This window comes from Lonchura striata, chromosome 36, assembly GCF_050655825.1.
Source record: "Lonchura striata isolate lonStrDom1 chromosome 36, ASM5065582v1, whole genome shotgun sequence".
Lineage (NCBI taxonomy): Eukaryota > Metazoa > Chordata > Aves > Passeriformes > Estrildidae > Lonchura > Lonchura striata.
In genome coordinates this window covers 5,924,802-5,941,526 of record NC_140738.1, presented here as the reverse complement: position 1 = coordinate 5,941,526, position 16,725 = coordinate 5,924,802, and the positions used below count along the sequence as shown (strand labels likewise).

The 16,725-nt window shown below is 55.9% G+C and overlaps 2 protein-coding genes and 1 long non-coding RNA gene across 3 annotated transcripts in view; all 3 read left to right on the top strand.

Moving 5' to 3' along the window:
* The window catches only part of LOC146764071 (uncharacterized), a 60,420-nt gene that overhangs the window by 31,986 nt on the left and 11,709 nt on the right, over nt 1-16,725 (top strand). The gene's annotated exons all lie outside the window — the stretch shown is intronic.
* LOC146764072 (uncharacterized) lies at nt 1,990-6,486 on the top strand. Its single transcript, XR_014950969.1, has 2 exons — nt 1,990-3,316; nt 4,094-6,486. It is a non-coding gene; the product is annotated as an uncharacterized LOC146764072 (long non-coding RNA).
* Nucleotides 6,950-15,761, top strand: LOC144248840 (uncharacterized). Its single transcript, XM_085565403.1, has 12 exons — nt 6,950-7,030; nt 8,357-8,375; nt 8,789-8,902; nt 9,344-9,381; nt 9,662-10,698; nt 11,529-11,577; nt 12,590-12,699; nt 13,453-13,775; nt 13,822-14,058; nt 14,473-14,669; nt 15,087-15,344; nt 15,672-15,761. The coding sequence occupies exons 1-12, from the start codon at nt 6,950-6,952 to the stop codon at nt 15,759-15,761; spliced, it is 2,553 nt and encodes an 850-aa protein (XP_085421529.1).

Below are 16,725 nucleotides of genomic sequence, written 5' to 3'. Positions count from 1 at the left end.
GATCAGACACCAACGGAGGCATCACTAAAGGAAGTCCTGTGAGTGCCCCGAGTGTGGGAAGAGCTTGGAGTGAGGGAAGAGCTTGGAGTGAGGGAAGAGCTTGGTGCGCTGCTGCAGCTCCATCCCCCATGGGAGGATCCGGGCTGGATGATCCCCAGTGACCCCCGTTGGGCAGAGCCCTGGTGCCCCCGTATGGGGAATAAAACAGAGAGTAAAGCAATGGAGTTGATCAAGGGGCCCGATATCTGAGGCCTGACTGAGCAGAAACTGTGGGAAACACAGACACAGTTTCAGTCTCCCTGGGCAAGAAGTGACCAGAAAAAATGGTGTGAGTCTTTGTGATAAGATAAATGTTCCCAGGTTACTGGATGTCTCCAAGAATGTGTAACCAATGGGAAATTGTTACCAAAAATAGAGCCCTTTATAATCACCATACAAGGAAATCCCTGTATAGACACCTGGTACACTCAATAAAATTTACTTTGCTCTAAACTCGGATGTCCCCGTCTCTCCATGGTGGATAACCCTGTTGTGGGTGATCCCCGTTGGGTGGGGGAAGGTGCTGGAGGGATTTCTTTCCCTTCTCCTGGTGCTGCCGTGGTTTGGTTGGTAATAAATTCCCTCCCTGTGCCCAGGCTGGGTCTGTTGTCCCCGTGCCGGTGCTCGGGGCGGGATCTCTCCCGTTCCTTCTCTGCACTGCCGGGCCTCTCCTCAGCCAATGAGAGAACGCGGTGGAGAAGAGTCAGCCAATCAGCGAGAGCGGGGCTGATGACTCACCAGTTGCCGGGCAGACCCGCAGCAGGCAGTGTTCCCCACCTGGACCCGCCCTCCCTGCCCAGGGCCGGCCCCGCCGTGGGGTCCCCCCAAGTCCCTCCCCAGTGCCCCCATGAACTGGGCTGGGTTTAACTGGGAAGCTTTACTGGGAACACTGGGAGCAGGCGGGCAGGGGCAGAGGGACAGCAGGGCTGGGGGACACTCGACCCCCCCCAAAATCAGCGTGGGGATGGAGCGGGGATCCCGGCCGGGCCCAAGACCACAGGGAGTGGCTGCAGCCGCCGGCGGCTCAGGAGCTCTGTGGGCAGAGAAAAGGGGGTGACACCTGACTGGGGGCCCCAGGGGAGCACCCACACACTGGGGGAGGGAGGACACGACCCCCGGGACACCCCTGACTTTCCTGCACAGGTAGAAGCTGAGCACCAGAGCCAGGAAGACAAAGCCGAACTCGGAGTCTCCAGTTCCTGACAGCATCTTGCTGTGGCAGCATCCGGCAGCATCTCTGGGGCGTCCGCAGGGGTCAGGACCCCCCAAAAACTCTCACAGGTATCCAAGCCCCTTCAAGCACCCTCCTGGTCGCTTCCAGCCCACTCAGGATCCCCTGAAACCTCCCTCTTGATCCCTTCCTCACCTCCCCAGGACCCACCAAAGCCCCTCCTGTCCCTCTCAGGATCCCACAGCCTCCTTCCAGTCACCCCCCACTGCCCCAGGACCCCCAAACTCTCTCCCAGTCCCTTCTCAGCCCCACCAGGGTTCCCCCAGACCCCTCCCAGTCTCTTCCCAGCACAACCAACCTCATCCCAATCTCTGCTTTTCCATCCCCAATCTCCTTCCAGCTCCTCCAGGCTCACTCACATCACTCCCAGTCACACCCAGCACAACCAAACTCTCTCCCAGTGTCCACCAGGACCCCCAGAACCTTGTCCCACCCTCCCCAGTATCCTTCAAACCCCTTCTTAGCCTTTCCAAATCCACAACCTCCTCTCCCAGTTGAAACCAGGCTCTCCAACTCCCTCCCAATTGAAACCAGCACATCCCAGTGGCTGTCCCAGTGCCCCCAATTCCTCCCCTGTATCCCAGTGCTGGCTCAAGGGGTGCTCCAGGCTGACGTGCTCCACCTGGCAGGTGGAGGTGAGCCCGGCCCGGGTTGGGGTTTCAAGCAGCACCAGGAGCTGGTGGGTCCAGTCCCCGTTGGGGACCATGTCCCCACAGAGAGCTCCTGCTGGCCCTGGAACCACCTCAGCTGGGTGTGGGCCGGGTAGAAATCCACCAAGGAGCAGAGCAGGTGGCCGGGGCTGGGCTGGGAGCTCGAGGGCAGAAGAGAGATGGACAAGGTGGGGGTGACTGGGAGAGAGCGGGAACACACTGGGATCAGCTGGGAGAAACGTGGAGAGAGAGGGGAGGGGTGGTGTGGCCTTGGGGCAGACTGGGAATGGACTGAGAGGGACTTGGAATGAACTGGGAAAGACTGGGATGATACTCAGAGAGAGGGGAGGGGATGGGGGACACTGGCAGAGGGTGGAGATCTCGGAGTGAACTGGGGAGGAACTGGGAATGGGCTGGGAAGGAGTGGGAGGGACTGGGGCGGCACTGGGAGGAACTGGGAATGGGCTGGGAAGGAGTGGGAGGGACTGGGGCGGCACTGGGAGGAACTGGGAATGGGCTGGGAAGGAGTGGGAGGGACTGGGGCGGCACTGGGAGGAACTGGGAATGAAGCGCGCGGCACTGGGAGGCCGAGTCCAGTGCGGGGCACGCGGCGCTGCGGATCTGCCTGGCAACTGATGAGTCATCAGAGACTCGCGCTCTGATTGGCTGAGGGGCGGCAGCGCCACGCCAGGCTGAGATGGACAGCCGGGAGGCACTGGGAGAGACTGGGATGGACTGGGAGAGCCACGGGGGTCAGTGGCAGGGACAGAAGGTCTCGGGGATGGGCACAAGGAGGGCTGAGGGCTCTGGGGCGATTCCCAGGGAGGTTTTGAGGGGCCTCAGGGTCATTGCCAGAGCAGGGCTCGAGGGCACACGCTCTGCCCCACGCTCACCTCGGCGCTCCGTGAGGAACGGGCTGAGATACTCGTGGTTGTACCGGCAGAGCCAGCCCACCGCAGTCCTTCTTTGCTCCATAACGTGCGGGTCGCTGTTGCAGTACCTGGCTGCTGTCCCTGGAGTATCTGTCCCGTGGTATCTGTGGGTACCATGCAAAGGCCTTTTCTGCTTCTTTACCCTGCACTCTCCTCGTAGCAGTTCAGGCTGGAACAAATGGCTCCCAGAACAGGGACCTTGGGCAGTTGTCCAGTCCCGGAGAGCGTCTCCTGAAGGTCATCGGATCTGGGATCTTTGGGAATTCAAGCGTCGTTTGGGACCAGCTCCAGGAGGAGCTTCTTCCTACGCTTTGTGAGGACTGTTTCTCCTGGCCTGTCGGCACCCCTTTGGAATTCTGAGGGAAGGCTGCCGCTTTGGAAGGGAAGCTTTCAGAATCCAAAGGACCGGCAGGAGCCCACCAGCCCCCTCGAGGTTTCGCTTTTCCTTTGTGTCCCTCGCATTGGTGAGTACTTTCAGCGTGGGCTGCCAGGTTCCCGGGGGAGAGCACTACACATGAACACATTTATCTTAAGTTAATCCTTTTGCCTCGTGGGGGGGAATTTTGGGTTGTTTGGGGAACATGGACAATCATTTATCCCCAGCTCAACGAGAGATTTATATTCAGATTAAAGCAACCTTAGTACTAGGGAATGTTTCATTTAAAAAGAGGGATCTTAAAACTTTTGTTCAGTTTTTGTTTGAGCACTTTCCTGAGGCTTCCCAGGAAGATGTTTTGTCACTTTCATTCTGGGGGAAAGTTGGGTGATGCATTTATGATATACAAGTGGGTGGAAATTATAAAGTGGGCAAGTTTAATCCTATTTTCAATTTGATTTTTAAATTAGTAAAGCCTAAGTGAGAAAGTTGGGTCCCTGGTTCTTGTTCCCCGTGTTACTCCCTCCCTGATCCTAACCCTGCTTCCCCTATGGGTGGGTTGGGAGCCAGACCCTGCCCACGGGCACAGGGCTGTCACCTACTCCCTGCTGCCTCCTGCCCCACTCAGTCCCTCTCTCGGGCTGGCCCTGGCCACTCCAGCCCGAGCCTTCCCCGCTCCCTTGTCCCCGACTGCCCTGTCCCCAGTTTGGTCCCCAGCTCCAGGAATGTCAGTTGTACAGCCCCGCCTCGGGTCCCTCCCCTGCGCTGGCAGCTGCGTCGATGGTGTCACCGTCGGGACCAGCCCCTTCTGTCCCCTGCCCACATCCCCGAGTGGGCCCTTGAGGGTGGTTCCCTCCTTCTCCAGCCCATCCCGGTTCCCACGCCGCGGAACCGAACGCGGGCCTGGCTGGAAGCCCGCCATGCTGGCCTGCAGGCCCCGAGTCACCGGGCCCCACCGCTCCGCCGGAGGCTGCGCGCTCCAGCCCGCCCCGACCCACCTTCCGAAGAGGATGAGGACGGCGGCACCCCGGCAATAACAACAGGCCGGGAGGAGGCTGGACACGGATCAGGGAGGAGCCCTGCGGGATGGGGACCTGGACTTGGTGAGAGATCTCGATTGCCTTGCGGCGCCTGTCGTCATTAAACGGGGAAAGGAGCCGCGATGGGAGCGGATTCCTCACACTGAGGTGAAGGAGTTGAGAAAAGCGGCCAGAGACTATGGCCGCAATTCTCCATATTTTAAAAATGTATTGGACTAAACTTTCACAGGACATACCTTAATTCCCCATGCCTTCCATTACATTACCACTGCACTATTGCAGTGGAAAAAACTTTTAAAGCCAATCCTATCCAAGTATGACTTGAGTGAAGTTTTAGGCGAAGGCCAGGAAGGCCCTGAGGCTTTGGCAGGAGAGGGGGAATTCAGCAGACCAGAGGATCAGGTCATGCTGCCTAACAATGTCTTAGATGACATCAAATCTGCTGCAAAGACTGCTCCTTTAAAAATCCCTGGTGGAACCACCCTTGTCCAAAACTTTTCTTCAATCCATCAGGGGGTTGAAGAGACATTTGTTAAGTTTGTTGACCACCTCCCAGAGGCCATCGATCGCCAAATTGATAATGTAGAGGCCAGGGATGAACTCCTGGGAAAAATGGCAATGTCTAACGCCAACCCGGAAACCAAAAAGCTTCTCGGAGCTCTTTCCCAAGATCCAGAGCCAACCATCCCACAGATGGTCGACACCTGCACTAAGGCCTCTTCTTCAGAAACTGCTTTAGCCCTGGCCGTGAGCAAAGGGGTGGGGGAGGCAGTGGTGCCCATTAACAACGTGAGGTGCTTGAACTGTGGCCAGTTCGGCCATTTCCAAGCAAACTGCCCTCACTGGCCTCCTGTGCACTTTAACTGACCTCGCTGCCCTCTCCAGAACACCTAGAAATGATCAGCCCTCGCAGCGTCCGGGAAACGGGCGGGGAGCGCGGCGCGGTCCCGCACGGAGACAACGAGCGGCAGCCGCGGCCCCGGGGCCGAGGGCGGGCGGGCGAGGCCGGCGGGCGGGCAGCCCCGCCGGGGGCGGCTCAGAACCGCAGTCCTGGGGCGAAACTGCCGCCCCCGCCCCGCTGCTGCTCCGGAGCTCCTGCGCCCGCAGCGTCCGCGGGCACCGGCCGGGACAGAGCCCGGGAAGGAGAAGGGGCCGAGCCTCGGCGCGGCCGCCAGCGCCGGGAGCGGGACGAGCCCCGCACGGCAGCGCCCCAGCACCGGCGCCACGTCCAGCATCACCAACACACACGCAAACCCGCTGGCCAAGGTGAAAAAGTCCTTGCCATGAACGTTCTGGGGACAGGAAATGGTTCAATGTCAAAAACAGATACGGTTTCATAACCCTGAATGATAACAAACAAGATGTGTTTGTTCAACAGACTGCTATAAAAAAGAATAACCCCAGGAAATAACTCCACAGTCTAGGAGATGTAGAAATTGTGGAATTTAATATAATACAAGGAAGAAAAAGCCCCCAAGCAGCAGATGTGACAGGACCTGGTGGAGTTCCAGTGCAAGGTAGCAAACATGCACCAAACTGCAAACCTGCGAAATATTACCCATGTCATGGAAGTCCTCCACACTCCTACCGGGGAAATTAAACCCAAAACCAGCAGCCAAATCCCAGCAACAGCCCAAAAGCTGAAAGAGCACAGAACACCGATAAGCCACCTTCCATCCAAGACTCCACCTCCATATCAAAACAACTTTCCTGTCTGATAAATCCCACTTCTTCTAATACCCTTCCCCAATTCCTGTGGCCTCCCTGCCCCCCTCCCACTTTCCCTGTTTCCTTTCCCTTGTCCTATTACCCCTTTTTTATGTTCCCACAAATTCCTACCTCCTTTTCCCCCTTTCCATGGCCTCCCTCCACTAGTCCCTTTCCCCAGAGTTCCTTCATAATACCTGAAGGAGTGTAATTGGGGGGGAAGAAAGGAAAGTTTTCCTAAATTAACCATCTTTTTCTTAAAAAGTAATGATTTCTATTTGGAGTTTCCAACAGGCACACCACCACCTACATTACTTCGTACAGAGTCTGTCACAGCCAGCAGCACTGCCACAGAGGCCAGAGAACCAGTCCCTACTGAAGGCTCCTGATTCCATCTCCTGATAAACCGGACTAAGAAAACCCCACATCCCTCCTGCCAGCTCTAAGAAAATCTATTTGGACATTAGAGACTCAGAATTGTTTGCATTTTGAAAATTGTCGTATGAGCGCTTTTGATTGATTTTGTCATTTTGTGTTGAATCAGTTGATCCTCCAGAGAAGCTTTCTTAATAATATAAAAAGGGGAATTGTGGGGATCCTGGGGGGCATTTCCCTGGTTTGGGGAGATGCGGGAGGCTTCCCTCAAGGGGCTGTTGGACTCTGTTTGCTCCTTGCCCTGTTCCTGTGTCTGTTCCTGTGTCCCTGGGCCACTCCCTCCCTGTTCCCTGACTGGGCCTCATCTTTGTACTGCCCAGGGACCAGGGTCACCCCCACCCCGACTCCTCAGGACAGGGAGAGCTGAGAGTTGGAGCAGGGGGATGGGCGTGCTGGGGAAAACCCTGAACATCTCATGGCATGGCTGATTCAGACATCTGTGGATACCATGCAAAGGCCTTTTCTGCTTCTTTACCGTGGACTCTCCTTGTAGCAGCTCAGGCTGCAACAACTGGGGATCGTCCAGCCCGGATCCTCCCATGGGGATGGAGCTGGAGCAGCGCACGAAGCTCTGCCCCCACTCAGGACACCCGCAGGGCCTCCCTGGTGTGGAGGTGCTGGTGAGTGATGATCTCTGAATTCCACCTGAAGCTCTTCTGACATTCCAAGCACTCATAGGGCCGTTCCCCAGTGTGGATCCTGTGGTGCTTGGTGAGGTCGGAGGTCCCACTGAAGCTCTTCCCACACTCCCCACACTCGTAGGGCCTCTCCCCAGTGTGGATCCTCTGGTGTTCCATCAGGTGGGAGTTCCAGCTGAAACCCTGCCCACATTCCAAGCACTTGTGGGACTTCTCCCTGCCATGAGGCTTCTCCACCAGCTCCGAGCTCCGGCTGGATCTCCGCCCGCCTTCCTGGCTCAGGGGGGCTCTTTCCTCCCCACAGCTCCCTGGGCTGGGTTTGCAGCTCCTCCTCCTGCAGCATCTCCGGGGCTTTTCCTCCTCCTCCATCCAGCCACACCCAGGGAATGACAAATCCTGGTTTGGGGGAAAAACAAGAGGCGAGCACCTTGGACTGGAGGCTCCTCCTGCCCAAGTCCATCCCTAGAACTCAGCAGGACTCTTGTGTCCATGAAAATCTCCACAGTCTCAAGGTTCAGCCCAAAACAACACTCCCAGGAGTTCCCTATCTCTGATCTCTCCACTTTTGGGGTTCCAGAGGTTTCCTTTCCTTGGGATGATGGGGGTCCAATGGCTCCAGGGGTTCCCCCTTCTCAGGTGTCCTGCTTAGGGATGATCCAGGGGCTGTTGGGGCTCCATGGGGTCCCTTCTCCCCTGATGCTCTACTCTGAGATCCCAGGTGTCCCAGGGGTTCCTCCTCTCCAGGCTCCCCCCCTTTCCAGCCAGCCGGGGGTCCCCCAGCTCCAGGATCGCCCCTCTCTGTTCTCCCCACTCCAGGGGTCCCAGGGGTTCCCCTCCTCTGCTCCCCCGGGGGTCCCCAGGGCCAATGTCCTCCCCCTGGTGACACTGGGCAATGGCCACGTGGACTCCCAAAGATCCCCCAGGGGGCTCAGCTTTGGGGTCCTGCAAGATCCAAACCTACACACACACAGAAAAAAACCTCCCAGGGTTTATTTGGGCCTCCCAGACGAACATCTGGGGCTCAATTCCACAATCTGCAAGCTCCCAACACACCCCAATAAAAAACCCTCTCAGAGACTCCCCGATATATTTGGGACAAGCTCCCCCTCCCCTCTCACCTGCAGGATGAGCTGGGGGCGATGGTCCCGGGGCCAAGGGTGCTGCGGCCTCAGGGGGCACTGGAACCTCCTGTTTCTCCTCCTTTTCCTGCTCCTCATCCTCATCTTCCTCCTCCTCCTTCCTAATCCCACCTCCTGCCCAGTTCCTGCCTTCTGTATATTTCGAGTGCAGCACCTTGCTTGTTTTTAGAGCGAGAACAAAGATCCCCGTGGGAACACGGCTTGCTGGCTTTAGTCAGAAGTAGCGGTGACTAAAGGTCCTGTTTCCTCTGCTGTGCTCCCGTCCTTGTTCCTCCTCAGTGTTCAGGCTGGGCTATGGGGTGTCCCTGTTTGCTGCATTTTCAGAGCTCCTTCTGGAGCCTTTGGGCAATAGGCTGTGCCCTGGGAGGGTTCTTTGTGCTCCTTTGTGACCCAGGAGAACCTTCTGGGTGGTTTCTGCGTGAGCTGCTGCTGTGATGTCACAGGAGCACTGCCACGTCCCCGAGGTGCTCCCGTGGCTGTGGGACACGGAGGCCTCAGTGTCCCCAGTGGCTCTGGGCACTGCTCCTTGCCGGAGGATCCTCCTGCCCGAGGCATTCTCAGCACCAGCCCAGCCCTGACGGGTGTCCTTGTGTGCTTGCAGGGCTGCAGTCTGCAGACGTGTGCAGCGCAGCCAGAATGATCCAGCACGTGGCTGCTGCAGTTTGCACGCTGTACTCTGTGGCTTATTCGGGATATTTTTTAACCCACTTGGCACGTAAGTCGAGGTTTTCTCTCGGTGCTGTGGCTTTGGGCTTGCTGTGTGCTTTCTGTTCTTCCTCTGGACCCGAGCTGACTTTGTAACCAAATGGCCATGAAGGCACCATTGCTTTGGGAGAGCTCCTGCCAGCAGCTGCAGCTGAAAAAGGGGGTGTCTGCAGCCAGCGGGGCGTGCACAGCATTTGCAATGAGCCCTGGGGGGTTCTGTTCCCTCCAGCGGGGAGTCTGTGGCAGCAGAGCCGGGAACTCCCTGTCCAGCCAAGAACTGACCCAGCCCAGCATTTTGTGCTGTTCTCTTGCTGTGGGAAGGGACTGTGGCTCCTGGAGGGACGCTGGGAAAGCAAAATGCTCTCTCGGGGTTGCCTTGCACTGTGGCATTTCCCACCACAGGCAGTTTTTTCCTGACAGCATCTGGTTCATGTTCCCTCTCCTGTTGCAGGGCACCTCATGTGTGGATTCCGAGCAGCTCCTCCTCCGGTGAGTGAGAAAGGAACCTTTGGTGTTTGGAATTGTGCAGCAAGCTGTGAGCTCGGAGTGTGGCAGCCGAGTGCCAGCCTGGGAGGCTGAAGGAAAGTTCCTGTCAGAGTCTTTGCAGCAGCAGCAGCAGCAGCAAAGGGATCCCCAGCAGATTTCTCCTTTTCTGCTGCTGAGCTTTTGAAGAGCTGCAGGTCTGGTTTTGCAGGCAGAGGATTGCTTGCTAGCTTTAGCCACAGTGGAATATCGTTTTCCCAACAATAAGTGGCAATGTCGACTTTAGCCCATTGTTAGTTTGAAGGACTCCAAACCCAATTTCTGCTTTGTGCAGCTGGATGTGCAGCTGAAGGTAAATAAGGTGATCACTGAGATAGAACTTCCCGTCCCTCACGCTGCCATCTGTCCACAGGGCACAAAAGCAGCACCAGCCCCTCCTCTGGCTCCCTCTGCTCCCAAAGAGGAGGCCAAAGAGGAGGAAGACAGCAGTGAGCTCCCCGCTGTTCTGGGGGACGCTGGTGAACTTCCCTCGGTGCCGGGGGATGACAGTGAACTTCCCGCTGCTCTGGGAGACAAGGGCGAACATCCCGCGCTGTGGGAATACAGCGGCGAGGCTCCCGCGGCGTGGGACAGGTACAGTGGACATCTCCCAGCGTGGGACGAGGGCAGTGGATGTCCCCTGGTGCAGGACGAGGATGGCCAAGCCCCCATGGTGTGGGATGAGGACAGAGGACATCTCCCGCTGTGGGATGAGGACAGAGGACATCCTGTGCCTTGGGAAGAGGAGGGTGAACTTCTCCCAGCATGGGAAGAGGACAGTGAACATCCCCTGGCTTGGAAAGATGATGGCGAACCTGCAGCATTTTGGGAAGAGGACCCAGAACCTCCCTGTGCTTGGGAAGAGGACACTGAACCTCCCTGTGCTTGGGAAGAGGACACGGAACCTCCCTCCGCTGTGGGATCCTGGGCTGAAGGTTCTGACAGCAGCACAGCCCTGCAGCCAGAGGGGAGAGGGGAGTGGTGCCTGGTGCAGCTGAGTACGTCTGCTCTGTTCCTGTGTTCAGAGCAGGGGCTGTGTGTGTGTCTCGGCATCAGCTGCAGCCAGCGTTGCTCTGCAGCTGAATGTCACAGGGGCATTTATTGTCCTTCCCCAGCTGAGACCAAGGGGCTCACGGCCCCAGGGAGTGGGGCTGCATTCTGGCTCTGCTCTGGCGGAGTCTCGCTCTGGGAGGGAGCCTCTTCCACGTGGTTTCTTTCAGGGAACATCGTGAGCGTGGAGGAGCCTGCCGAGAAATACCTGGAAGTGGAGCAGATTGGCCAAGGGTAAGTGCACGGCAGCTACTTCTGCACAAGCAGCCCAGGGGCTGTGCTGGTGCAGGATCAAGGGAGAAGTCAGGAGAGCTCCAAACACCTTCAGACACTGGGGTGCCATCCTGCTGTCTCTCAGTCCTGATCAGAATTGAGAACTGTGGTCAGAAGGAGCCGTCACAGGCCCCTGAGGCTGGCAGTGTCCTGCCTGCAGCAAGGAGCAGGACCTGGAAGATCTTCTGTGTCTGGAACTGGATTGCCTAAAAGAGCCACTCACCATCTGGAGACTGTCAGACAACAGCTCTCAAGGAGATTTCTTTCAAATATTTTGCTTCATAAAATATCTTCCGGTCAGAATTAACAACCTAAAGGTTTAGAAACAGGAACCGGAGATGAACTAATAAGTGCTCTATTCTAGCACAGCTCGTAGAGCCCATACATTCAGCAACAGACACAGAGCTGATGCACTCTGGGGGAAAATGCATCACCTGCCTGATGGCAGGGCCCTTGTGGATCCTGCAGGTCTTAGGCAGGAAATGGAAAAGGATGAAATGCATTCTTTTCCAGTTCTTTAGACACCCATTGCTCACTTCAGGTTTTGAACTAAAGCAATTCAGTGTGGACATTTGGGATTTGCTCCAGCCCAATTCCTTCGTGTTGGGTCTCAGTTTTCCCTTGCACACCTGGCATGGCAGAGGGCTGGTGGCTGCTGTGCTGTTGTTGCAAGGGTCAATGCACCCAGGTGTTTGTGAGCGCTGCAGGCAGCAGAGATCTCCTGTCTGGGCTGGCTTTCACTCCCAGGGCCTTAAGCACTGCTTCTTTCTTCTCTGCTGTTTTGTCTCCAGGGCTTTCGGAACCGTTTCCAAAGGACTCGACAGGGCCACTGGAGGAGAGGTCAGTGCCAACACGCCCAGCACGTCTGGCAGCTCTCCAGGGCTCTCCCCTCTGCTGGGAGCTGTGGCTGCAGCTCTGGGGGCCAGCAGAGCTTTCCTGCACAGGCTGCTCCTCTGAAGGCAGAGCAGTGTCAGCCTGCAGAGCACAGCTGGGACACACTTGGTCCTTCTGGAGTGCCCAAAGGGATGCAAGGAGGGCAGCAGTGTCTGTCAGAGCAGGACATGCTGGCTTGCTCTTCATATCTAAAAGTGTGAACGCATCAGGGCTGGAGACTGAGGCCCAATTTATCTTCACCCCAGCCGCAGACAGGAGCACTATCTAGCAGTTTTTCCATCCTGCCTTTCATCTTCAAAGGGTACCTCAAGGCTTAATTAGGGTGAGATCCTGCTTGGGCTCAATTTGGGGATTTAATTCCACTTCAGCTGTCCACAGAGAGAGAAGGAGAGAAATGAGAAGATGGATGTCCAGAGCAAAGCTCTTTCCTAAACCCTGCAGTTGTGTTTGGGTCTGGGGTCAGTGACAGCCTGTGACAGGGATCACCTGAGCAATGGATGTGTGTGTTTGCTTTGTTGTGCAATCCCAAACAGAGCAGCTGCATCTGAAATCATGACCAAATCCCATGCAATTGCTAAAGGGTTCCCGGCTGTTTTGCTCTGTTTTCACAGAACCAGAATTACCTCCTGCTTGCAAAATGTATTTGAATAATAATGAGAGTGTTGAGGCCATTTGAGAAGACTGTAGGTGCAGAGAATGTGGTTAGAGCTGGGAGGCTGACAGCTGAGGGGCCATTTCTGCAGAGCTTGCAAGGCCAAATGTCTCTGGCCATGTGTCCTGTAAGCAGCCCCAGCAAGCAGAGCAATGGGCTGTGGGAGTGGCCCTTGCTGAGCTCTGGTGCCCATCCCAGGGCAGTTTGGCACAGCCCGGCTCCGTTGCTCCAAAAAGCCTCGCCCCGTGTTGGCTGTGGCCTCCTGCCACAGACTCCTCCAGTTAAAGGTCTGCAATGTCCCCTCAGGTGGCCATAAAGAAAATGAGTCTCAGAGGGCAGAACGGGGAACGCGCTGTGAATGAGCTCCTGCTCCTGAAGGACAAGAAGAACCCCAACATTGTCAACTCTTTGGACAGGTGAGTGCTCCAGGCCTCATCCCGTGCACGGGCCCTGCCTTAACCTTTCCTGGCACCCGTAGTCTGTAGCCTGTTTTGAAAATGCCTGACCCAGCCGTATCTTCCCAAAACAACAGCCTGGCAGTTCGCTCCCTCCGTGTGCTTTGGTTGCTTTGGTTTGGTTTTTCCTTCAAGCTGACCCTGTTTTCTGTGTCTTACAACAAGTGCTGATAAACCACAGCAGAAATTATTTCCCTTGGTTTCTTCTTCCCAGCCCTTTTCCATTGCTGCGGATGCCAGGAAGACCAGGTCCTTGTTTCCAGAAATGCCTCATTTGCCCATTTTGCACTGGCCTTGCCTGTTTCTGAAGGGACTTTCTGAAAGGTTTCTGATTGCTTTTGTCCCAAGTGCTGCACAGCCTCCTCCCCTGGATAACCCTGGGAGTTGTGTTGCCTTGTTCTGCAGGGAATGGTGGAACTGATGAGCTCAGAAGCTGAACCAGCTGGGGGCCAGTGTTGTGGTTCCACACTGATCTGGGCTGTTGCTAAACTGCATTTTTCACCTGCTTGCCATCTAAGGACTCTCCTTTCTCACAGGTGTCTCTTCCTTTAGACTGTGCAGATTCCAAGGACTCTGCAGCCTCGCAGGAATGTCTCTCCATGGGATTCTGTCCTCATGGACAAGTGACCTGGAAACAAAACTCCACTCCAGGCTTTTCCATGGGGGAATTGAGCACTGCACATTCATCTCCATGCCACTGCTTTCCTCTTCCAGCTTCCTTGTTGGCGGAGATCTCTGGCTGGTGATGGAATACATGGATGGAGGAACTTTGCAGGACGTTGTCAGACAGACACGCATGGCTGAAGGAGAGATGGCAGCTGTCAGTCGGGAGGTGAGGGATCCTGCCTGTGGCTGCCACGGCTTGGACACGATGGTCCTTCCATACAGGCGTGAGAACAGGAGTGGCTCCATGCTCAGGGCTCTGTTTGTTGGTTTCATGAGCTGGAGAAGAAAGAGCCTCTGCAGTGAATGGCCTGCCAGCATCGCTGCACTTCTGCTCTGTTCTTGCTCTCTTTCCTGCTGTTGTGGCACTCTCTGTCTGTTCTGGATTTGATGTGCTGTTCTCAGCTTTGCCCTGAACAGTTTGCCTGGAGCCTGTCTGCTCTGCACTCCTGGCCTGTCACAGCAAAGCTGCTACTGGCAGAATTCGGACCTGTCCTTTCTTGTGTGATAGATTCCGGCCATTGGTTTTTGTCCTGGTGTTTCTTGTTCTCTCTCAGTGCCTGCAGGGCCTGGATTTCCTGCATGCGAACCGGGTGATCCACAGAGATCTGAAGAGCTCCAACATCCTCCTGGGCATGGCCGGCTCTGTCAAGCTGGGTGGGTGTTCCTGGCCAGGCACGGCGCTCCCGGGTGCGGCTGTGGGGCTGCTTCCCAGTGCCGGCCAGAGCCCCACAAGGGCTGCTGGGGGCACTGCCCGGCCCCTGCTGCCAGCTGAGAGCGGCTGCCCCTGCAGAGAGCTCCGGAGAGCAGCAGGGTGCCAGGGGTGGCTTTGCTCTGGGTATGGCCCTCCCAGAGGGCAGGAGTTGGAATCTAAATCTTAAAGGGAATCAGTAAAAGCCACTGCATGAAAGCTGAGGGTTTCTTAAGGGTCCAGTTCCACCTTCCCTTGGCTACAGCCCTCAGCATTTTCCAGCTGACTTCACTACTCCATTCTCAGACTGAGAGTGGGGAGTCTTGGTGCTTGGTTTCCTCATTCCAGCTGCCTTTGACAGTGTTTGTTTCTGTCCTCAGCTGATTTTGGCCTCTGTGCTCAGCTCAGCTCTGAGCAGGACCGGTGCAGCTCCATGGTGGGCACTGCTCACTGGATGGCCCCAGAAGTTGTGACCAGTTCTCCTTATGGCCCCAAGGTGGACATCTGGTCCTTTGGCATTGTGACCATCGAGATGGTGGAAGGAGAACCTCCTTACTTCAAGGAAACGAGGGCCATGGTAAGAGGCAAATTCTCCAGGGGCTGCAGAGCCCTGTGAGCACAGGGTGACCCTGCACTGGGAGCAGCAGCTGGAGGTTTCTGCACCTGGGGAAGGGAATTCCCAGAGCACTCGGGCCTCAACACAGACAAATGTTCTGCAGTCTCCAGCAACAATTTGCTTTGGGATTTATGCTGTTGCAGCTCTTCTGGCTCTGAGGATGACCTGAAAATGTGAATCAAGTGCATCAGCTCTTTCCAATGGCTGTGGCAGCACCAGGGTTTGGGTTTTTTGGTTGGCATAGGAAAATGAGCTGTGAGCAGCATCTCTGCCAGGGAGGAAAGTGCCCCTGGAGCTGGGGCTGAGAACCCGGGGTCGCTGTGAGCACCTGTGGGTGGGAAGGAAGCTGGCAGAGCGCTGAGTTTGCTTTTCCTGCAGGCTCGCGCTCTGATCCGGCACAACGGGACCCCGCAGCTGCAGGAGCCCCGGCGCCTGTCGGCTCTGCTGCGGGACTTCCTCGAGTGCAGCCTGGAGCCGGACGAGGAGCAGCGCTGGTCTGCCCAGGAGCTGCTGCAGGTGAATGCCGAGCGGCCGAGGGGAAGCAGCAGCGCCAGGGAGGGGTTTTCTGCTGGGGCCCCTCCGATAGTCTCCAGCCTCGCTGCGTTCCACACGCAAAGCAAGCAGAATCCTCGCCGGGTTTGGCTTGGCAGGGTCCTTTCGAGGGCATCTGCCCCTGGTGCCCCACGAGGAGCAGGGCCATCTTCAGGCAGGTCCGGTGCTCAGAGCCCTGCCTGGCCTGAGCTTGGATGTTCCCAGGGAGGAGGCACCTCCCACATCTCTGGGCACCTTTTGTCAGTGTTTCCCCACTCTCCTGGCAAAAAGATTCTGCCTTAGATCTAATCTGAGTCTGCTTCCCTCTCCTGAGTTTCAGACCATTTCCCTTTGTCCTGTTGCAACAGAGCCTGTGAGGAAGTTGCTCTGGAAAGTAACAGTTCATTTATTTCTTTTTTATCCTTTGGGCAGCACCCGTTTTTATCATCAGCCAAGCCTCTCTCCAGCCTGACCCCTCTGATCACCACAGCAAAGCAACTGAGGGAGCAGCGGAGGAGATGAAGCACTGGAGGACAGCTGTTAGTTACAGTAGTTAGTTAGGACAACTAGTTAGTGATGGTAGTTAGCAGTGCTAGTTGGTTATGGTAGTTAGGACAGCCTGTTTGTTACGGCTCTTATGACAGCCTGTTTGGTATGGCAGTTTTTTGAATAAAAACTCTTTTAAACCTCAAGTCCCTTGAGGTGTCCCTTCCTCCTCCCTCCGTGACTCGGCTGCCCGGAGCAATGTGAGGGGAGAGCGGGCCCAGCCTGGCCCAGAGCTGAGCCCCAGCAGAGCCCTGGCAGAGCCCAGAGCAGCCTCGGATCTGCAGAGTCAGCCTGGGAGGAGGCGCTCGGAGCCTTCTGGGCTGCACCCGACTCTTGGTTACAAACTGCGTGTGCTGGAAAATGCCACCGGCTCTGCCAGAGGGCAGAAGGGGCCCGGGGAAGGCCCCAGTGCTCCCTGCAAGGGAAACACCGGCCCTGGGTTTGTTATAGAGAACTATGTAGTTGGTGGCTTTTGCTCTTATGTCTTGACTTCTGCAACTTATTCTTAATCACAACGATTTTGATACAGTACAGTTTGTAATCACTTTTAACTGCTTTTGCTGTAATATAATTTGTCAGCTTTTTGTGGCCAATGCCCTGGCCCCTGTGTAGCTCATATCCTCAGAACATCATTCATGGCTGATAGTTTAGTTTGTGCACAGTGTGAAAAACATACATACTAGTTTTGGCTTTTGCAAAATATTGAAGTGGATTCCATGGGTTGTGCATTATAATGTTAACTTTTGCAGAAGTAGCTGTAGTTGTGAAATAATAACTAATGCTTTTATTTTTGTAACTAACTGAAATGGGAAAACAGTGGGAAAACAGTGTTAAAAACTAACTGGTGGGGTAATGTATTGAGGATGGGATGGTGGAAGAAATGGGGATTCTTCCTTTTACGTGTTAGAACTGTTATAAATGAAAATTTGTCCAGCCAAAT

Bases quoted from the DNA above. Each gene is read 5' to 3' on its own strand.
- LOC144248840 (XM_085565403.1), top strand. From the start codon at position 6,950: ATGGGGATGGAGCTGGAGCAGCGCACGAAGCTCTGCCCCCACTCAGGA. The intron at 11,578-12,589 runs GTCAGTGCCAAC...ATGTCCCCTCAG, and splicing joins ACAGGGCCACTGGAGGAGAG to GTGGCCATAAAGAAAATGAG. The intron at 12,700-13,452 runs GTGAGTGCTCCA...TTCCTCTTCCAG, and splicing joins ATTGTCAACTCTTTGGACAG to CTTCCTTGTTGGCGGAGATC.